General features: G+C 51.9%; 1 protein-coding gene across 1 annotated transcript in view; it reads left to right on the top strand.

Moving 5' to 3' along the window:
* Positions 1-22,919, top strand: part of LOC122372436 — a 40,622-nt gene that overhangs the window by 4,429 nt on the left and 13,274 nt on the right. The window contains exons 2-8 of the mRNA XM_043349598.1: positions 1,508-1,642; positions 2,573-2,696; positions 2,973-3,005; positions 3,463-3,578; positions 11,589-11,713; positions 17,887-18,002; positions 19,018-22,797. Of these exons, the coding sequence (XP_043205533.1) occupies positions 1,508-1,642; positions 2,573-2,696; positions 2,973-3,005; positions 3,463-3,578; positions 11,589-11,713; positions 17,887-18,002; positions 19,018-22,797 (4,429 nt within the window). The remainder of the gene's footprint in view (positions 1-1,507; positions 1,643-2,572; positions 2,697-2,972; positions 3,006-3,462; positions 3,579-11,588; positions 11,714-17,886; positions 18,003-19,017; positions 22,798-22,919) is intronic.

The raw sequence follows: 22,919 nt of genomic DNA, 5'->3' as shown, positions 1-22,919 counted from the left end.
GAATTTCGGAGAGTAGAATGCGACCATAAATCAATGCGCTTGCAATTCAGACAAGCATGTCAGTAAGAAATAATTATTTTTCACGAACCCCTTATTTTCAGCCAATGAACTCTCTCTGTCTAATCCTTGAACTTCGAAGACAGACTTCAGTTGTCCTTGGCAACAAATTATAATCGGCGGCCTTGCTAACGAACATGCTGTCTATTCGATACAATACCAATCACAAAATCAGATATTCGAACTGTCTAGCTAAGCGGCAGTACCTGTTTAATCCGACAGGTAGTTAGTGCTACCGAGACTTACCGGCAGTGGAATATGGCTTTGATAAGTCAATGGATGGAGCCTTTTTTCCTAGGAATGCTTTGTCGGCTTATGTTAGCGGTATATTAACGTCAATTACAAAGTGTTACCATCCGTATGCAGAAATTATTTTTGATAAAAAAACAGCAATGCCATTTCGATTTTAAGTGTTGGAAATTAATAAGCATATACATTATGACCTGCCCTCGAACAAAAACTATCCTCTGCCGCCCTCTTATGTGGTCAATCCTCGCGGTTCCGGTCGCATGCTGCCCCACCCGGCGGATGCGGCGGTACAAGGGACACTTGCTGTGGCTTCAACAACCACAGTGGCCCGACCGGTGCGAGCCACCCCCTCCCCCCGTTCCTTTCCCGGAACTTCCAGCAGGTTTTCCTTTACCCTGTCCTCGAGGACCACAACCCGGGCCATCCCCCCTACACCGGGATCACCACACCCCGTCCCCTTCCCTGTCCCCTCCCCAAGTCCACCACAGCCCTGGCCAGCCCCTTACCTACCCTGTTCCTGGAAGTGGAACCACCGCACTAGCCGGACTTGACCCTTCCCGTCCTCCTGCGGACCCACCACATCCCTGTCCCTTCCCCGCGCCACACCCCAGGTTAGCCCTTCCCTGTCCCCTTACCGGGACCAGCACACCCTCCGGAGCCCGGGAAGGAAGGTCAAGCCAGTCCGGGGCGGTAGTGGCTCTCCTCTGGACAAACGGTGACCCTGGCCGGACCGTCCACTCCCGACACACCGCGCCGGTAAGTCGCCCAGTACAGACATCAGCCAGCAACATTGTTCAGCGGGGCACAAAGGCAGCGGGAGTGACGCGGGATGACCCCGGAATGCGTCACGTTCACTTCAGCTGTGTGGTTACGGAGGAAAAACCGAAACAGATTGTGCTGTCATAACAGGACGTTGTGGTACTTATAAGCTATGCTGTGTCATGATCCAACCATTGTTCGGGGATTGTTGGTTGACGATTAATCTGATAATTGGACCGCAAACTGAAATGGCGTAGGTACCGATTTTTTGTCTCAATATTGTTTGCACTTCATATCTTACCATTATTATCTTTAGTAAATGTGCAAAGCATACACATTCTCATGTTTGCAAAATTGAACGATGCGCGATACATGTTACACCGCTTAGTTATGCTCCGTTCTGGCTGGGTCATTGACTGTTTTCTGCTGATTTGCGTTGCAGGCGAGTGGCGGCAGCCTGACCTATGTCACGCCGGACGAGTATATCCGGCGACATGTGCACCCGAGGCCGGCGCGGGCTCGCAGCAGCCACCGGCGTCGATCCAGGGAGGTCTCCTTCTCCAGCGAGTCGCCCGAGGTGAGGACTACAGAGGTCACAAAGATTACTGAAGTCACAGGGGTCACATGGATCACAGATCACATAGTCGGAGAAGTCACAGATCGCGGAGGTCACTAAGGTCAGCTGGATCATGAATGTTGCAAGGGTCACCGGGTAACGACCCGGTCACCAAGATCGCCAGGTCATGGAGGTCACGCTACTGGTAGTAGGTGTTATAACGAAATTCGAGGATCATCTCGTAAGTGACCCAGGTGATGTCAGGTCACCTAAAAGGACCATTCCAGTTCGCCTCGAATGTCGTTAATGCTGTTTCCGATTGAAAACACCTTTATCATCAGAGCTCAGGGTTTTAACAACATCTCTCCCCCGAAACGTTTATTCAGTCAGTGGGATGCATCGTTAGTTCCTGGTTGCGAGTCATTCGGGGGTGGAACGCTGACGTTTCCTCATCACAGTGACCAGGGTGGGACGGAGCAGGGTAGAAAGCTGGCACACACCCTTTCGCGGAAGTTGCATTCCTTGATCCGCGACCGCCGAAGGTCACCCGTGGGCTTCTGTTGATTACCATCGATATAACCTTTCCGCCGTTGTATTCGCACTTACTCAAGGGCATCAGTAATTAAGTTGCCGCATTTTTATTATTTCCTGTGTCAAGCAGTGCAGTGGCCTGCTAAGTGCCAACTATCACGTGCTAGAGTAACCACATGTTCCGTGTGATTGTCTCGTCGAGCCTTGACGTCTCGACCGCGGGCCGAACGGCGGTAGTGCAGCGTAGCTAAATGACAGTTCTGTAGGACAGACTGACAGCTCTGCTGAGTGCTGGTGCACACAACTGTGTAACTGGCTGACAAAATCTGATAGGCTGACACAACTCTGCTGGGGTGGGCTGACACAGCCCCGTGGGCTGCCAAAGCTCTTTGTGCTGACTTAACTCTCTGTGTTTTGCAGCTCTACTTCCAGTCGGGCCGGAAGTACACGCACCGCTCCTACGGAGGCCTCTGTCTCAGCATGTCCATAGTCGCCGTCATCGTGGCCGTCATAGGCATCGTGTCCGTCGCCGCCTACCTCGGAGGTAAGCAGCTGTTTTTCTGCGACGTCGTAGTTAGGCGTTATTTGAATTGTTTGGTACAACGTTGTATTAAGCTCTATTCATTGCAGATTTGCATATAATTGCTATGTTGTACCTAATTTGTAAACATGAATTGGTTTCAATATTTTGTTTCACTAAAAATATAGTTAGACATGAATGTATTACGGTATCGATGAATTTCGCTGGTTCGTTCGACTTTATTATAAGGTGTTTGTAGTTTCGTTTGAGTAAAACTGATTGAAATGTGTTTGTTTTCAGTCGCGACCAAGGAGGATAAACAAGCTTTACAATGTGAGTATCGATTAGCAGGCCGACAGGAGTAACAAAAACGAAACAATGGGCGGGTAACAACTGGTGGCATGGTTGCCTAATGTTCTTGCTAGAAGGCCATTCCCGATCACTCCCAATTTGTGTCTCAAATTCCCTAAACATCTTTGTCTCAGTGCACCAAACAAAGTAATACAATGGCATCTTGTTTCCTGAGAGCCGTAGCCGTCATTTATCGGAGTTGTATGCTGAGAGCTCGTCGCATCTCTTTTTGGAGCTCCATAAAGCCATTTAACGGGCCTCCCATTTCCGTCTAGCACAAGTGGTCATTGAATTACCTTGCGGAGCCTAAAACGCCGCTATAGTCAAGCATTAGAGCTTTTACGCATTTCCCGAAATCTGAATTAAGGCTGTTGAATGTTGATGTTATCTCTCATTGCAAGTGCAAAGCCGGTGACCGGGAAGTTTTACCTGTCCGCAGACGAGATGCAGTACGCGGGACAGTTCCGCGTTCTGCACGGAGACGTTTACCACCCGGAGCTGGAAGACGCGCGGTCGGACGACTTCAGACACAAGGCCGCTCGCTACCAGAGAATGGTGAGTGCTCGGGGCCCTAACGGCGAGTTTATTGAGGAAGAGGACCGTCGTGGGAGGGAGGGACGGAAGTGGCCATCAGCTTCCAGGGCAAACAACGCCGGCGAGTTGGGCTTGACGGGACCAAACGAGACGAGCTACGGTCGATTTACATAGATGAGTCGGGGAGTAGACTGCTGCCATGCATCGTTGCTTGTTATTTTATTTTCCACAAGAAACCTTGACGAGATTTGTTAGGTGCATCACTGTGCCGCGAAGGGCTGTGATTTGTATCGGAGCTCACTCTAGCCATCCGATCCCGGTTCCGCTACTACATATGAGAGAGATGGATACAAAGCCTGTCTGTTTGTCGCGGGCCTCTGACGGAGTTCCGAATGCATGCCGCGGCGGCAGCCAGCCAGTCTGCCGCGCCAGCCGTTTACCGACAAAAAGTGGCGAATGCGGAGCCCCCTGCAGCGAGACGCCATTGTTCTGCTCTGTCCTCGGACGGGCCTTCGGTCTGGCCGTCCGTCTTACCGAGCGAGCGCTGTGACCGCATTGCGGTAATCTGCCCGCCTGCCCCGCCCTCCTCTCCATTCCACCTTCTCTATAGTCATCCCACTCCCCCAGTCGTGTCCGGGCGTCCCTGGCCGGCCAGTTGGCATCCCTCCCCTCCAGTTCAGTTCGGTATTGTCCAGTTCAGGCCCGTATTGTCCTTCTTAGTACGGATCCGCACCGTACCGTACGGATCGTCTCATAACGTTCCGTCTCCGTCTCAGCACGCTCCAGCCCATTCTGTCCAGTATAAGGTCCGGTTTACCCGTCCCCGCGCCGTCCCCACGGTCTATGTCTCCACTCTCCAACATGATTACCGGTCCGCCTCCATCCCCGCCTGGCCCTGAGAACACAGAGGAGACTGAGAGGAGACGAGGGTATATACAGCGGGCCAATGCCACAGCCCACCGAGCTCACAAAGAGCTCCATACTGCCGCTGTTGCTATCGCATCAACGACCTTCTCTGTGGCTCTCATTTCCGCTGGTCTCCCGTGGTGCCGTCTCGGCGTCCTAAACAACTCGCCGTCTAGCAAATATGTGCTACAGTAGAACTGAAACTACCTTCGTCTTCGCCTTCGTGGTCGCTGCTACCGCTGTTGATTCCGCTCATCCGTGACGGAGGTCTATAGCGCGTCCGTCTGCCGTTGGCCGGGCCCGGAGTAGCGCAGACCGTCTGCCGCGCTTGGGCCCGCAGCACCGGTCGATCTGGTGGTCAGAAGTGTACCGTTAGTAGGAGTGGTAGGTAGAGTGACGCCGCGCGGTGGCCTCATCAGGGAGAGACGTAGTTAGTTGGTAGAGCGGTAACGTACCGAGATATAATCACGGCTTTGATTTTTGGAGATGTGGTCGGCAAAGCGCGCAATTACATATCAACAGGCTGCAACAAAAAAAGCTGATAGAGATTGAGATGGTTATGGCTGAGTCTGAAGTGCGAACGTATATACGTGGAAGTTCTTCAGAAGTTCTCGCTTATCTTTAATTGTGTAATCGAAGTGAAATATTCACTTTTTATTTTAACGGTGGCAGCAGACCGTTACGAAGTTGCTAATAAATCAATGACAGGCAAGCTCGCTCGTAGCATGTAAGTAGTTAAATGGGTCATGACTGGACTGTCTTACCTCTGAATCGGCTGGTGCTGTTGTGATCAATCACTATGAAACCACCAACTGATCACGAATGACAAACGGCTGACTGTAAATACAGGGTGTTTCATAATGGGTGTTCATTTTAAATGTACCATTGGAGGATCATAAATAAAACGACGATCGATAATTTTATATGAGCATTGTTGCAAAAAGATTGGCTTTTTTATCTGTGCAAAAATTATCCCAAAGCATTCAGTCTCATGGCCGCCATCTGCCGCGATGTCAGCAGCACAGATGCGATGCACAGATGCGTGGAGGCAGTTTGGGCAGTCGCAGAATATGGTAGGCTGAGAAACATAACTGCGGTCCGCCGTAGGTATGGGTACCGTTTTAAGGAAAACTGAAAAGCATAACGTACCATTACGGAATTACGGCGCAACCCTCCCACTACACTTCTGGAACTGCAAAACACCCTGGATGCATTTGCTCGTGGGCTGAAAGCCAGAGGACGTCAGGCAGGCGGTTCGGCATGTCTGCAGGAGGGCCGAAATCTGCCTCCGCAGAAACGGCGCCAGTGCCAAAAACTGAAATCATGCAAGTGTCTGAAGCCATCACGACAGGAAAAGCCATTCTTTCGCCAATACAATGGTATATCGCTCTATGTGTTATGAATACAATTACTTAGATTTTTAGCCTATTTAGAATGAACATTCATTATGGAACACCCTGTACAACTGCGGGCAGAAGCAACAGGTAATTGGGGAGACAGGTCACGCTGGTTGGACGTTGTATATGTGCGGTCACTTGTTTACTTGCTGGATTGGGTGTGCTATTCCTTTGGTTCTGGATGTAAGTGCACGTCCTTTTATTTGAGGGTCTTTGTATTTACCTATTCATCTATAATTATGTTTGCTGTGTTGTCTTATTTGCGGGTTTAATCAGATTCGCTTACCTATATGTTGATGCAATCGACATGATTTATTCTGACACTCGGATAGCAATGTTGTCGCCATGAATGCATGCGGATACACTGGGTTGATTACAAAGATTAACATCTTATATTCTTATGTAGGTAAGCAAAGGCATAGTTGATATTGATAGTGATCTTGTAAAAATATCTTTCGGCCAAACCATCATGCAGACAAAGCAGACATCTCACATGGCCAGCGAAAGTGAAAAGATTCGCGCTATCGGCTGAATTTTCCCAGTACCTAACGGATGCAGAGTTTTAGCGGATAGCGTCGTGGGAATGTTTGCCGATTGTGCAGAGTTTGGAGGAGCGGGCACTTCTGCCTGCGGAGGGTCGAACGGGCCGGACCGCCGCGCCGGTGACGGCCAGTCTTTCTGATCCCTTTGGCCTGCCTCCCGATCATAAACCGTCCGTTACACGAGCTCCATCACCGATCAGACGATTCTGTTGTGAGTCACACCTTCCGACCCAATTCCGTCTACATTTCGCTCAGATAAGATGAGATGTGTCCCGTCGAGTCCAGATTTCTGGGGATAAACAGGCCTCATGGTCATGTCTGTGTTCATATGACCCTGGCATTGCACTACTGATACGATTAAAGTGACAGCTAGACACTTAGAAAGCGATAGAAAATGCAGGCAGATGAATTAAACTCTGAATCACGTTTATCGTTGTTTTTTTTTTTAACAAGCGGGACTGCCTAGAACGTACGGTTATTTGCACAATTTATGTGCAGGCTATAGTAAGATCAGTTGCTCATTTGTTTTCTCTGTCTGGGGGCAAAGGTTTTCAGTGGGAGTAGGTACACTTGCAATGCCTGGGTTCATTTACCCGTTATGAATAAAAATCATCTCTGTTTCCTCTCCCTCTCTCTTTCTCTCTCTCTCTCTTTCTCTCTCTTTCTCTCTCTCTCTCTCTCTCTCTCTCTCTCTCTCTCTCTCTCTCTCTCTCTCTCTCTCTCTCTCTCTCTCTCTCTCTCTCTCTCTCTCTCTCTCTCTCTCTCTCTCTCTCTCTCTCTCTCTCGATTTATCTGAGGCATGTCCCTCTCCTCCCTCACAAGGACAGCAAGAATATCAAAGCGTTATGCATGAGTTAAACCCTAACGACCCCGTGTTTGGTGCATTTGTCGAGCGCCTCCCAAATAGCGACAGCGTTCGAACATCTGGGAGCCGACTCCCTCGCACCGAGATGACTCATTGGTCGCGGATCATCGCTCCGCTCAAGGGCGGGTTTTCTTGAGGTCGTGAGTGGCCCTGGCCAGCAGAGAGCTAGTTTAAACGGCGCTGTCATCACCGCGGACTGACCGCAGACGTACCACAGCGGCACGACGCTGCTGGAAGGTACGGAGGGATGGTCGGTTGGACGGAGGGACGAACGGGTTGGGTTGGAGGGACGCAGCTAGACGGTACGGGGGATGGTCGGTTGAAAGGAGGGACGAACGGGTTGGGTTGGAGGGACGCAACTAGACGTTACGGGGGGGGGGATGGTCGGTTGAAAGGAGGGACGAACGGGTTGGGTTGGAGGGACGCAACTAGACGTTACGGGGGGGGGGGATGGTCGGTTGAAAGGAGGGACGAACGGGTTGGGTTGGAGGGACGCAGCTAGACGATACGGAGGACGGTGTTGTCAGGCTGGAGAGTGGAGAGACAGCCAATTGCGGGTGGATGGACGATGGGACGGAGAGACGGTCGGGTCAGGTGGAGGGATGGCGAATTTACTAAGAGAGCCAGCTCAGTATATTCGTGAATCAACCTCCGCGGAGGAGAATGCAAATGGAACGAAATTAACCAAATAGCCGTCTAAATACGCGGAATATAGAATTCCCCAGCTGATCGCCGGTAGCCACTCCTTTGGCTGTGTCCACGAACCGTTTACTTCCCTCTGCGCGGTCCTTGTGGGCAACCGGCCGGCGGTATGTACTCTGACCGGCTTTGTCAGCCTAACCTTGACCGACGTTAACGATCGAGCGCAGACAAATCTCCGGGACAAACCGACGGATCTCGCAGAGCTATGCTGGTCCGATGGGATTGGAGACAAGCTAATGCGCCGGGTCGGATCATTGTGTCCGTGTTATGCGTCGAATGGGGCATTGGAAGCAACTGAAGAGCCATGCCGCACAGCGGCAGTCGGTCTGAGATCCAAATTTATCATTTTAATAGGGTGCTACTGAAATGCCAGAGATGACGATCGCTTCTGTTCATGCTATTTTAAAATATTTTCTTACCTTCATTTGCAATGGTTAAAGCTTCGGAAGAACCATAAAACAACATAAGTGCGGAATCGTTAGCTAGATCTAAGTCGATCCCGGATAATGATAAGTAATCGTTTTGAGACCGTAGCCATGAAACTATTGACCGTAATCCCACGCTGTACGCGACCTTGTCAGGGAAGTGTTAAAGAGAGATGCAGACGCTCAGACCTGATATCTTGATGGCTGAGGCTCAGAAACACTTTAATACCGCCTGTCCTTGAGAAGTTTGGATCATCAACAGCATCACATGGTATTCATAGCGATCATTCTTTCATGTGATAAGTAATCATAAGCGATATATTATGTCAAGTAACAATGCAAAACATGTCGAGACGGACGATTACACAAAGCTTTTAGCAAAATTAATGTCCATCATTTCGAGCCACGCTTGCGTTTCTCTGTACTGACTCGACGCATACATTTCACATAAGTAAGCATACACGCGTCAACATCAGTAATCTTCGGCTTATGAGGCGCTGATGTCAGCTCATATTCTATAGATCCAAATCCTTCAGATAGGACTGTGAGTCGGGCGGACCATCTTGTTGGACGGACCGAGTCCACCATCCCTCATTTCCACCCCGACAGCCGATGGTTCTCGTGACGATCCGTGCCGGCTTACTAATACACCGTCAGCCACGGTGTCAGCACAGGTGTCGGTCCTTGAGCCGGCTCCATGCACCCTGCCGCCGCTGTTCCCCGTAGAGCCGCCCTCCACCGAGCTAGGGGAGAGACCGTCTTAGCTCTGACTGAGGCCGCACGTGCCCAGTCTTAGCAGTGTTGGAGACGCACGGGGATGAAGTTCAAATAGCCGTGCTGGGTTACATGGCTGTCTTCGGCGTCCAGCTGGAAGTTTGGGGACGTTGGAACGTCTAATGCTTAAGAGACGGGTGAATAGTGGTTTTAATGAGCTTTGTTAGACATGTTTAAAAAGTATAAGGTTATAATGACCATCAAATAAAGAATCCGTCACATAGATGGAATGCACTGTGTTAGTGCAAGACTCTTCCTAGAAAGTTATGGTTAATTGTCAACCACAGCGTCCTTTGGTACCTAATTACAATAGCGCTCCATTTCGGGGGATATTCGGCTCTGTCTCACAGGATACTCCGTGGGAGACTCGTGTACGGGTGAGTCTGAGATACGCGTCACGCCCCAGAGCTGGGGCGTGACAGACCGCAGCAGGGCGCCGTGCGGTCACACCGCAGAGGTAGCGTGTGCCGCGGCAGACGCATAAAGCGCAGTGGCCGGCACCAATGGGCCACCGAGCGCCGGCGGGCCGACCGCAGACTGCAGGGCGTGCCGGTCCGCTCAGGGTCAAACGGGGATCGGTCCTGTGTGTGGAGTTACATGTATATGGAGTTGATGTGTGAACACACGAAGAGGTGTCTGGGCCGGTTTGGAGTCTGGGGCTCACTTGGTCGGCGTGGTTTTGAAGCTCACAACCGGCTCTTCCGGTAGTTCTACGTTCTTCTTCCTCGTTTAATTTCGTTGTGTCCCACTAACAAGGTACTTCGGAGAAGGCCCCCGTTTTTGTCATTTCGGCACAAGGCTGAGCCGGTAAAACACGACCGGACTTTATCTCGGTCAGTGTTTCGGTACTGGTTCGGTGCGCCGTCTCTCTGTCTCGTCCTGCCTTCTTGCCATGTCCAACGAGCTTGGTGTCTGTCCGAGCTCTAGGTATACGCTGACCGTCGTGTCTGCTCGGGCCGGTCCGTCCAGTGCAGCGTCTGGCCGGCCCGGCCCGTCTGACCGGCGCGGCGGCGTCAATACCCGACCCGGCCCGATGAGCGGTGCCCTGACCCGGAACCGGCCCCAGCCAGGGAGCGGCGGCCGGCCAGACGTGTTTACGGCCCGTCGGCAGGGGTCGGTGGACGGCTGCAGGTGGACCAGCTGCTGCATCATCGGTGGTGCTTTCATTGTTATCCTTTCTACGGAGCGTAGATGCTGCCTGATTTCGGGGACTCTCAAAGTCTGTGTGAAATGAAATAGTTTCTCAACGATAATAGCAATATGCTGGCCGAATGGAGCCGAATTGCCTTGACGAAATGGGGTTAGTTATTTTAGGTAGTGTTTTTACGTCGAGCATATAATATGACCCTTACAAGAGGCTAATTTGCATAAGAATGATGCATTAAATGATACATAAATGGATACGGCAAGCAAAAAAATTAACAATTAGTTTAAATGAAATAACATCGCTCACGTTTTGGTCATGTTTCTTGGTCGGAAATTCCGTGTTTCGATGCAGCATCTTGCTGGCAGAAGTGTAGCATCGGAACTGCTCAACCCTGCGAGACAATATCTGTCAGATATCAGCGCGGCGCTCCCATCATAATCTCGCCGAGCCGACTGAAATCGGGAAAACTCGACCATCCTGTGACCCTGGCCTGCTTATCGATTAGCTCCGGCCGTCGGGAAGTCACGAAACCCCGTTATTGGCTCGACGATCAGCCCTTGTGTTGCACTCTTTAGTCCTTTGAAAGGACTGTCCTTGTCTTTTCCGACAAGCAGTGTCCACAAGGGACTCATCCCTACATTTTGAACATCCTACATCCGCACTTCTGCCTGAGCCACATTTTAGCAGTGACATATTTAAAAGTCAGGACGATTATCGCTGGACCGGCGCGGTCGCCCTTGCAATGGTCTGCGTTGGGCTGACGAGCAGCCGTCAGTTGGTCTTGCTCGTATCAGACTCTCGAGCAGCCGTCTCTGTAGGCCTGCACTCACACCGATCCGAGCGGTAGCCACGGGAGGCGCCGTGCGGCAGCCCCGGGAGGATGTTGCTTCATGGACCGTGTGTATGTGTGGTTGTCGGTGGCTATGGGTGCATCGCCTCTAGCGCGAGATTCTCCGTGGCATGGTGCCAGACGCCCAGCTGGGAGTCGTGAGCGGGGTAATATGTCGTGAGGCTCCTTGTGTGCGGGTAGACGTGTGAAATTGGATATGCCTACCCCGATGACGACATAGCTGATACTCGATAGATGCACGCCGTCTGATTTGCAGCGCGTGGTGCTGGCATGCGGTTGCTAATGCAATTGCTAATGTTCACATGGTACCTACTGATACAGCGGCTGATGCTGCTTATGTTGTTGATGCAGTTGCTAATACTTCTGATGTAGATGCTAATGTTGATTGCGCAGCTACTGACGTTGCTGTGCTGATGTTTGCAGCTGGAGACGCTGTACGGAGCCAGCTCCGTCTCCGAGGCGTTTCGCCATGTGGACGTGCACTCGTTCGACGGTCGACCGCTGACGGTCTTCTTTCGTATTCATCTCGACAGAAGGAAAATACCCAGGTAAGTACGGTAGTGCACATTGCACAGCTGAGCCATGTCGCCTGCATCTAGTGACCTCATTTCCATGAGAAACTGATCCACGACATGCTAAACGGTACGGTAATCGCTGTGAAAATATGTCAACTGTTCCGATTAACATGGCTTCTCGAAATTGATTTACCTTTTATGACTGCTTAAACGCGGGCTTTTATATCCCTAAACCACGTTGAACCGCTTATTCCCGTTCCTTCAAGAAACCGCCTGTGATGCAAAGTATGATGGTCTTCTTGACCTTGGCAATAGCCATACTGATTAATTGAACTATTTCCATTAAGCGTAACTTGTACATTCTTTCTCTTTAGCTCGAGCATTGCAACACTCGACCAGATCACATTATATTGCTTGTGTTTAATAGTGGTTTGCTTCGGAAATGCGAAAGCCTTCACGATGCAATAATAATTCTGTCAATCATTGTGTCTTTTCTACTGGATGACATTTCGTGGCATTTTTCGTTACCTACATATCCCCAAACCATGTTGAACCGCTTATTCCCGTTCCTTCAAGAAACGGGAATAAGCGGAGAATAAGCGGTAATGAAGATAGCTGATAATTGATAGATATCTTCTAAGTATTTGCTATCTTTGCACATATGCAACCTCTGTCGAGTAGTGATTCGACTTTGAAACTGGATTGCTATCGTCGAGCCTCGCCCAACTTCGTGTGACTCAGGTGGAAAATTACTTTCGTGATAATGAAGATAGTGGCACAGTGCAGTCAGACCGTGACGAAAACCCATTACGGTGGAGCGTCACCCACCTGTTATTACAGCCATTAGCGAACAACTGCAGGAAGCAAACCTAAGCGTCAATATTACGCATGCAATTATTTGCATTTCGCAACGTTGCTGCATGCACATTAGCGGGATACATAAGATTTTTGAAGTCTTGTTTGATAAGTGACGGAGTTGCTGAATTTGACAACACTAAAGTGGTTAACTGACGCAGCGCCGCATTTATGGCATGCATTGAAGTCATCGTCATCAGCTGGCTAAGGGTAGGTAGATCATTAAAATTGGCCTTCCTAAGCATCAAACCGACAACAGAAATATGCATATCGACGCTCTAACAGCGAGCCATATTTCATCGTCTGGCAAGGTCCAAACATGAGCGAGAGTTGCGACATCAGTGCCGCGCCCACGAGCGGTTTCTCTCGGTCAAGTGCACTGGGTCAGCGGCCCATACCGGCGCGGTCAGTGGCGCGGTTGTACGCGGCCCATTCCGGTCAATGTCACAGCACGCTGACCGCTGCGGTTTGGTCAGTCTCCCAGCGGTCACCGCGTGGGAGCGCCGCCCGCTCGCGTGACCCAAGGTCAGGGTCACAAAGCGCCGTCTCAGAATAGTTTGCCGTGCCGCGAGAGAGTGGGCTGTGCTGGGTCGGTTGTCAATCGGCTGCCGGTTACTGCTGCTTATTGGAATATGTAGACACGCCCGGAAAAGGAAAGAGGTGACGCACGCTAGTAAGTGACGGTACTTGCGTACCCCTGCCACGTTTAAAATGTTCGTCATCACTTTGAGTACTTGTTCCGTGAATTATCGCCGTTGTTACGACTGCCGTTTCCCAAGTAGTTCTACCAGCCCTGCACCGAAACGTCGATCTATGTTACGGTGATTCACTCCAAATGATCTCTACAGCGCTACCCGAACATGTGCCAAATGCACATTTGGTGCACTGTTTTACCGTTAGAAGTATCACTGACTTTGTAGTTTAATTGCAGCAGAGCAGTATGGCTACGCTGTCTGCATTCCTGAAACTGCAACAGATGTTGACGCTGCTATGCATTAAAGCCCCTCACCACTATAGCCTTAGCGGGATGTTAATTTTGGACACGCGTGCATCCCTTGGGAAATGGAGCATACTGGCGATGCGTTCTAAGCCTCGAGACTATTTCACGCCAGCTCTGTTTTGCGGTAAATCTGTGACCTAAATGGCACACTGTGGAGATGATGCTGGAAAACCGACTATTTCATCTGTCGTTTAATATCTACTTATGTCATCCCATTATGCCATTTACCTACATAACTGTTACGTGATGCGCTCACCCGAACTCCATCAAGCAATACCTACATTCGGTCACGAACTCGATGCTCGATACATTTCCATTTCCGTCGGTGGTTCCATCCTTGGTACCTACATTTACTGGCAAAGACTGTCCTATCATGATCGATGAGTTTCCTTCTTGATAGTGTGTATTTGACTGGTAACTCTGGGTGGCATTATTCTAACCGTCCATCACCCACCGGTCGATTATCATTGTTCGGGCATGTGACGACTCCGAAATAATCATCGGCACCTGCTAATATCGATTGGAGAAAAGAAATTGGTAAATTGGTGCTACTTTTCTGTGCGCATCTGCAGTTCCCCGCCCTCCGGTGCTATTGTCCTGACTTGCGATGCAGTCTCCGCCTCCTGTCTGGTGGTTTTGTTTTGTGTTGCGTTGTGGTCACCATTCAGTTTATCCAAGGTTATAATGCCATTGTAAGTATGCTCTCTCTCTCTCTCTCTCTCTCTCTCTCTCTCTCTCTCTCTCTCTCTCTCTCTCTCTCTCTCTCTCTCTCTCTCTCTCTCTCTCTCTCTCTCTCTCTCTCTCTCTCTCTCTCTCTCTCTCTCTCTCTCTCTCTCTCTCTCTCTCTCTCTCTCTCGCTCTCTCGCTCTCTCGCTCTCTCGCTCTCTCGCTCTCTCTTTCTCTCTCTTTATTTCTCTCTCTCTCTCTCGCTCTCTCTCTCTCTCGCTCGCTCATCCTTTTCTCCCCTGCTCCCTCTGTCCCCCTTTATCTCTCACCCTTTCTCATTCGCTTTCATAAAAATTGCATATACCTATCATTAGGAAATGCTTAATAGTTTCGCATCTCGCCTTCTCGATTCGTATTAACACAGGAATGGTCAGAATGTCTGGGCTAATCTTTCCCTTCCCGGCTTGCTGGTGTCCGTTTAGCTGAACACCTTTATGGGAGTCGCGTGCCAGTCCTACCTTGCCGCTGGTCTAAGACCGAAGGACGTTTACCGGATTAGATCATGATGCCTTCTCGCTGTTGCGAACTGGCGAACTGTGCTCTATGGCCTCGCCTGCACCTTTGCTTTAAATTGGGACTCAGTTTACAGAGCATGTCCTTCGCCGTCTTATCCGTGAATTCCCCGCCCTGCAACACTTCGTGAGATAAAAATTACCGCGCCAACGGCAGGCAGGCGTCGCGAGCGGCTGAGATTGAGCTGGATCATCTGTCCGAATCTGCGGTGGCAGCGCGGCCACCATTGCCCCATCGCGGCGGCACCGGTGGCTCAGCGGCGGCTCATCCGCACATGGTGCAGCTGATCGCCACGGATTAGGGACATGGCTCCTGGAATTTACGACCCCTGACCCAGCCGAGAACACCCCTGTCCGGCCCGCGAGTTACCTAAGTGTGGAACTACCCAGCGCCGAGCCGGCCAGATGACGTCACACCACGGCCAGTGCCGGCGCGGCGGCAGACTGGCCGAGATTGGCATGGTCTTAACTTTAGTGCCCTGGGTCTTAACTTGGCGAAGAGGCATCGGACGCCAACTTCTGCTGCAGCTATTAATCACATTTCATGCGTTTCTTCCATGTGTATGAGCTATCAAGTCCTTCGAATACCTAATGTGTAGGTGAGCGTAGGTACCTGCATTTAGCAGTGTGTGCTATGCTACGTGGATGGGCACATCCGACAGTCGACACACTGCGCAATGGATTCCGATATTGCTTGGCTGATTCTGGCTTTGTGTCTTCGAACGAACCATTGAAAGGGAGGACGTCATTTTTAAAGATTGTTAGGTGCACTCAAACGTTTTAAGATAAGCAACTGCTGATTGAATTTCTGGCGAGGGTTGGTGGAACGCTCTGTTTACAAATGAGTATCTACCTACCTAGTACCTACCTGCAGTGGCAAATAACTGGGTCGCGGTCAGTTAGGCATGATTCACGAAGTCCCTTATCTTTTATTAGACTTATGCCCAATGTGCAACATTTGCGTCTTTTCGCGTTGTATCGGGTAGCAAATGAGAAAATCTGCTTCTTCTCCACAGCCCTCAATTCAAGAAACCGTCCTTTTCCTTATCGCATCATTCCAGAACATAATTTTCAAACATGGGTATCTTCCCCACAAAAAAAAAACTGAAGCAGTTTCCTTCGGCTCCAATGCGCCGCTCGCCCAGGGAGACGGAAGTGTTATATTCTCGGCGGTCCAGTCTGCATTCTGCAGCACACTCAAACTTGGCGGACCCCCAGCGCACGACTGAACGATTCGTATTGTTGTGAGTGACTGTGACAATTCACTGGTGGTTTCGGAATAATTAACAGGCGGCGCAGCCCAGTGCCTCTTACAATGAATTAGGGGAAAGTGGGGTAAGACGGTCAGGGTAGGTAAGACGGGCACCCCTTCTGCAGACCAAACCAATAGCGCTACGAGCGAGAAAAATTAGGACCAGAATTGTCTTTCCCACTACACACCACCATTGAAGTTTGGTGATTTTGTGTTCAGTCGATAATCTTTTATTTTGATTTCTTTAAAACACTAATTTCATTGAAAACATCCATAATGTATTGTGCAAGTTTTTGTGTGCAGCACTATACAGCTAAAAACTCGCAATCACTTGTGGTACACTCATATGCCACCAGTGTTCATTTACCGCGGATTTGCTTTGTCTGCATCAAATTGTCCACAGAGAAAAATTGTGCTGAACTTCTTACATTGAGTTAGGGGTAAGACGGGCAACTATGAATCCAATGGGTCTGTAATGGTGAAAATATTTTTGTTGCTGTAGGAAAAAAAGAAGCATTTCTTATAAGAATATCTTCGATTCCGATACTCACAGACATGTTAGCAATATTCCTTCGGCACAGTTTATTCTCGAATGATGAATGTGAAAAACGGTTCTACATGACTTCTGATCTAGGGCCTATATACGAGCATACGCCTTCTGCACAAATCTTGTATACTGCCATTTCCGAGGCACTTGAGACCAACGAGCGACTGTATCAATGCAGCTAATTTCGGGCATTTGTTGCGAGCTGTACTGGTCGGTGAAAGAAGCTGGCCGTCTTGCCCTACCCATGTGACCGTCTTACCCCATGGGGTGGGGTAAGACGGGTTTTTGCAAGGTTTTGCAAAAATAGCTGCAGTTTATTTGTTGAATCAGGTCTAAGTCTCATCTTCTGGCAAATGGAAGTAAAATGTCTAAAAGAGGTTTTCACTCAGTTTCCCGTTTCTATGATGTTTCTAACCGGCCGAAAAATGGCTCCAAAGTTAAGGTGTCCGTCTTACCCCACTTTCCCCTACAGTGGCGAATGCACTATTGCAGAGAAGAAATGGATTGAGCAGATGCCCAACCTCGCTGTATTATCAACTAAACATTAGGTACGCTTTACATTTCAATCAGGCAATCATGTAAACAAACGACTTCCGAGTTGCGACCCTTCCGCCTTACATAACTCGGCAGAATGCCCCTGAGTCGGCTAAACTACACTGCATCTCTTCAAACCTTAAGTATTTTACAATTTACCACTCAGCTATGCAACAGGCTTATAATTCACTGCTCAAGTCTCAACTCCTTTTTCCCTATCATCTTTTTGGCACCGTTTATCGCCATCTGCGCTCCCCACTGTCCAGCAAATAATCCGGCCGTCTCCAGTTCTCTGGCAGGGGCTTCCAAACTCAAGCGAACTCGCCGAAGTTTCGCCATTCAATGCGCAGGATCTGTACAATTGAGTTTGAGAGTCTCTGGGTTGGCTCGGCGCGCCTGCGCCGCGCCGTTGGTCCGGCCAAGTACGCGAGTGACGTCATGCTATAAGCGTCATCCCCCGACCAAAGTCACCAATCAGAGCCCTAGAATCGACTTGTAGTTCCACACTTAGGTAACTCGCGTCCGGCCCCCTCCCCCCGCAGATGGCTTACGGGCTTGCACCATAGATGCTTTACACTGAGTATACAGAACACTTATCATCAGTGGCATAAATCTCGCCCGGCCGATATCTACCGCTTCTACAGTTGCCTGCGGCGCTCCCCGAATCTCCCCCTAACATGTTATGAGTTGGACCTTTATCATATTGTAAATGTGTATAATAATGTTTTTGCTCATGCATAGATGTTTTCCAAACTGTAACATTTACGTTTGTTTCTATAGGTCTGTCGTGGACACGGAGGAGGCGCTGAGGGACGTCCTGACCCAGGAGGTGATGGCCCTCCAGCCGAAGGCATTCCGAGCGCTCCAACTCGACATCAACAGTATTCACATCTCACGTGAGTTGAGCTCGAGACTGAACTGCGTTCGTTTCGTGGGAGCTGTGTTCGCCGAGAAAGACGCCCGGTTGTGCGGTCGACTGATGTCTGCAGAGTCTCACCACTGGAGTAGCTCACCGCCGCGAACCGGTTTCTGGTTTTTGTTTAACGCCCATCCACACCGAAAACAAGCGCCAGTTGTGTAATTTTGGCGAACGTGTCAAGGATCCTGCAGAGGATATGTAGTTGCAATATTGCAATAAGCACCTCTTTAATCCATTTCTAATGCTCCTCAATTCGACCTCCCGCCATGAAGAAGTCCTTGGGTGCCATTTAAGTGCCGCCGGATCCTTTAGCTGCCGAGTAGCGCGTCCTTCACCCGCTATGGTTTGTCCATGTCGATAGGCCGGCCTGCTTAGCGCCCGGTCCGATCAGCTGGGTGCCCAGTCATGAGCCGGCACCGCTACTGGGTCAGGTGTGCTCTGCGCATGCGCCGCCGGGACGGGCGGCTAACTGTCGGCACTGCTCGGATGTGCAGCGGAGCGTGGAGGAACGTGGTCTGCCCGGTACCCCGCCCCCTTATAGACGGTGGTCCGACAGACAAACTCATCAGTGTGTCACTCTCTGTGGTCTCCACTTGAGTTAGTTTCCAGATTGCTTTCTGTTGTTGTCATAATGCTACGAATCACGATATCGTGATATATTTGTATTATCATATGGTATGACACCGCAATCATACAATCATGTCATAACATGCATGATGCAATAATCATAATCATCGATCATCGTGCCCTCTAGATTTTAAACCTGGAATGCCTTATGTGAGCTTTCCCACGTCTCGTCATCTACTATTATGAATACGAGTAGTTATTGTCTGTTGCCTTTTCCATTGTATTGGCTAGCTGAATCGTCTTGCATAATGCACAGCAGGCGAATGTCTGATGGCCTTTCGCATTGTGTACTTGCATTGCTGATTCCTCTGTCATTCACTCCGTGGTTGGTTCAGGTGTGGCATGACACCATGTTCTTTTCTCAGGGGAGAAGAATCTTCCAGGATTGTCACCTGTGCTGACCTCGGACGTGAGCTCGACATCGGGCCAGCCTTCAAGAGACTCGGCTGAGTCGTCCGCTGCCAGCCCCGGTCACCGAGCACCAGGCGGCGTCGCGACCAGCGGATCGGGTTCGGACGTTCACCAACTGCAGGACTGGGTCCGACCGCCGCGCGTCGGCTCTGTGATGCTGCAAGGACAGGGACCTACCGGAGTCCTGGCGGAGACGGAGTCGGGAGCGGAGCCGTCCCCCGCACTGCACGGCAGACCCATCACCGAGTATCAGCCCTCAGAGTACGGTGACTTCCCTCCGGCTCTGGTCGGCCGTCGGTCCGACCTAGCGACGGCTGCCTCGGTGGAGTCGCACCTCTGGGGCACCGGCGGCGTCTCGCAGCTCCCGGCGCGCCCACCCCGACCCCGACCTCCCCACGGTGACTCGGCAGGGGCCGGCGTCGTGCCGTCAGCTGGTGGTGACCGGGCGCGGCCGGCGGCCGGTGCCGGGTCGCGCCCGGCGCCGCCCGAGATCGTACCGTTCGTGGACAGGCCGTCAGTGCAGTTGCCGGAGTACGATCGTACCCCGTGGAGGCCGGTGTTGCCGTCTGGAGATGAATCGTCCCCGGGGCAGCGGGTGGCGGCTGTGGGCCCGTCTCTACCGCTGGCTCCCGGGCTGGGTGAGACTCAAGGCGGCGAGAGCAGTCCTCCGTCTCAGACAGGACAGGGCAGTGTCTGGGATGAAGAGGCTGAAACTTACCCGGAGGAGCATCGACGCGGCCCAGACCAGTTTCCAGTGAAACACGATTTTTCAGCACCAGCTAGTCCGATGGATCCTGTCCAACCCAGACCAGATGCAATTGAGTCAAACCCTGAGACGGATCTACCTGCTCCGTACTGGCCCAAATTTTCCTCCGCGAGTTACCGTCCCCCTCCGCGACCATCGCGACCTCCGGCCATCCCTTCTGTGGCCTCCTTCCTCCCAAGCCCCGACAAACTGGGAGCAGGACTCCTGCAGATGCTCTCAGAGTTCGTACTGGCGAGGACGAAACCCACAGTGCTGTCCAGGACCGAACCAAATGAGCAGCTGGTGACTGGGCAGTCGCAGGCTGTGACTGAACAGTCTCAGCCAGTGACTGAGCAACCAGAGCCGGAGACGGAACTACCGGATCCGGAGACGGAGCAGCTGGAGCCGGAGCAGCTGGAGCCGGAGCCGGAGCGGCAGGGGCCATCAGACACCAGCGACCAGATGGATACAGAAGAACCAGCGACGTTGCCGCCGCTTACTGTCGTGCTGAAGCCTGCTCCCGCCAAAAGTAAGAAGACTTCTGCTGATAAGACATCGGCTGGCACTCTGTCTGGTGCGAGCGTGAAAACAGTGGCTGAACAGTCATCAACCACACAACTAACAGAAAAAGATGGCTCATCAGCAGTGCCAGATATCATTATTACGTTTAGCGCCGTCAATGGTACACCTTCTCATATCAAGAGGCTTTCTGAACAACCTGCCGCATATCTTCCAGACAAACTGGTGCGCAAGACTCTAACCATTGTCTCCAAAAATGACACAGAAGACAATCCATACGTAACTCATCCTTCAGGGATCATCAGCAAGTCTCCGTTTGGTTCCTCTGATCTGCTGGATCCAATGTCGCCAACAACAGCTTCGCCAATAGAAAAGGAACACCATGCCGACTTTCATGAGGTCAGCTCAATCGTGTCACCGCCCAGTGACCCCTTCGGTCAGGCTGGTTTGACCGAGGACGGAGACTTCGTCACCACACCTGACGTAGTGTCGTTCCAAACAGTGCCACCACACCTCCACTTCCACACCGGTCCGGGAGGCGTTCCAGCGGCCTGGCCGACTCCACCAGGCACGGCGGAGGGAGCTGTACCGGCCCCGGTGGGCCCGTCACCTCTGGGCACCACCTGGCCAGCAGAGGCAGAGGGAGACTCTGCCGCCGTAACCGTCTCACCTGAACAGGCCTGGGAGCGCGACGGGCACGTGACCAGGCCCTTCTTCCGCCCGGTGACCTCATACTCAGGGGTGTATCCGCCGAGCCGGCCGAAACCACCGTCCCTTCCGCATCCAGAGTACCCTGCTGTAGGCGATGAGTCCAACCCTCCGTCCTCATACTATGATACCAATGAGGAAGGCGAGGAAGACTACTTCTACTACGACACTGAGATCTTCACCGGCAACGATCCCGTACACAGCATTTTCGACATGTTCTCCACCAGGAAGCCATTGGTGCTGGATACAGACATCGTGACCTCGACTAGCGTCAGAGAACGGTCGCTGGCGGAGGGACGGGCGGCGTCAGGTCTGTCGGAGGGTGCCGCCCAGAGGAGGGGGCCAGGACGGAGGAAATACAGCGGCAGAGTGCGGAAAGACGGCAAGGAAAGCACGCTGAAAAAGGGAGATGGTGAGAGTGTTCCAGTGTTGAACGGCGAGGCTGTGAATGAAGTAAATGTGACCAGTGCAAATCTGAGACATAAGCGGAGTTTGGCGTGGCTGCGGCTCAACTACCCTCGCGAGGACCGGCCTGATATCTCGGAGCCCTCGTCGCAGCCGCGGTCTCGGCTTTACGCCATTCGGAGATTACCAAGTCCAACCCAGACACCTGTCTCTTCACAGAGACCTCACCACCCTGCTGAGCCCGCTGACGCCGACCTCAGCTCCGCCTCCGGTCCCGTAGCGGCGCGGCGCGTCCGACGTCCCTTACACAGCTCCCAGTCGGTGGCCAGTCTGGCGGCTCGTCTGAGGCTGGCTGCTTCACCCACCGAACGCCCTCGGCGCGGTTCCCGACACCGCCTACCACCCAGAAGAGAGAAACTCGCCGATAAACTGATGCGATTCCGTGGAGTGCGTTCACGGGGGATCTTTGCGACTACTGCTCGGCCTGAGCGGCGCTGGAGACTGGAAGGCACCACGCGTCTTCCCAACAGCGCTCCGATTCAAGTGATTAAGTACGACGAGGGAGCGACGGTGGACGATATTCTTGATAGGATTTTCGAGACGAGGCGCGAGTTTGAGAGCTCGAAGGAGAATGAGGTAGGCTCGTCGGACGAGGCGGCGAAGGCTGTGACGGAGAGTAGTTCCAGTGAGCTGTGGAAGAACCCTGAGGCGGACAGGACTGAGTGGCAGGGCTCCGAGAAGATGGAACTCTGGTCACCCGTAAAGGAGAACGTCCAGTGGACCGGCGAGGAGCACAGTGCTATCGACCAGGTTAATCGGATGGGCTTGTTGGAGGAGACAGACTTAAAAGCACCATCCGAAATGACAGTAGGTCATCACTCTGAGGATAAAACCGGAGACAGCGGCAGCAAAGGCGATAGGCCAGCACACTCGGAACCAACAGTCCGTCCGCCAGTCCGTCTCATCACCCGTCCTTCGCGTCCCTCACGTCCAACCGCTCGCCCGGGACGCCCCTCCTCCCGCCCGACCTACCGTCCGACTCATCCCTCCACCACGGCACCCACCACCGTCCGTCCCACGCAGAAGTGGCGACCGGTCCGGTTCCGCCTTCCAACCGACTCGGACTGGCCCAGGGTGACCGAGCCTCCCCGACTGGCGGACAAGCTTAGTCGTTTGACTACCACCCCGGAGCCACCGCTGGAGGTAGTGGGTGTATCTGCCCGGCCGGCCCCGGCGGCGGCCAGCACACAGCTGGTGGTGGAGACGGATAACGAGGTGGGCACTGCGGCGCACCCCTCTGCCGTGGTGCCGACTCGGCCGACACTGGCGTCCCTGCTCAGCAACTACACCTACCCCGGTGAGTCGCAAGGCGTCAGCGGCGCAGGGATTTATGTGGTGTTGAAGCTACATGCAAAATTGCATTGTAATGGGATATTTCTTGGACGGGCAGTATTACTCAATTTTTCTTGGTTTCCCTAA

This window comes from Amphibalanus amphitrite, unplaced genomic scaffold (genome assembly GCF_019059575.1).
Source record: "Amphibalanus amphitrite isolate SeventyFive unplaced genomic scaffold, NRLGWU_Aamphi_draft 000036F_arrow, whole genome shotgun sequence".
Lineage (NCBI taxonomy): Eukaryota > Metazoa > Arthropoda > Thecostraca > Balanomorpha > Balanidae > Amphibalanus > Amphibalanus amphitrite.
Note: the sequence above shows the minus strand (reverse complement) of the source record. Positions and strands in the feature narration are given on the sequence as shown.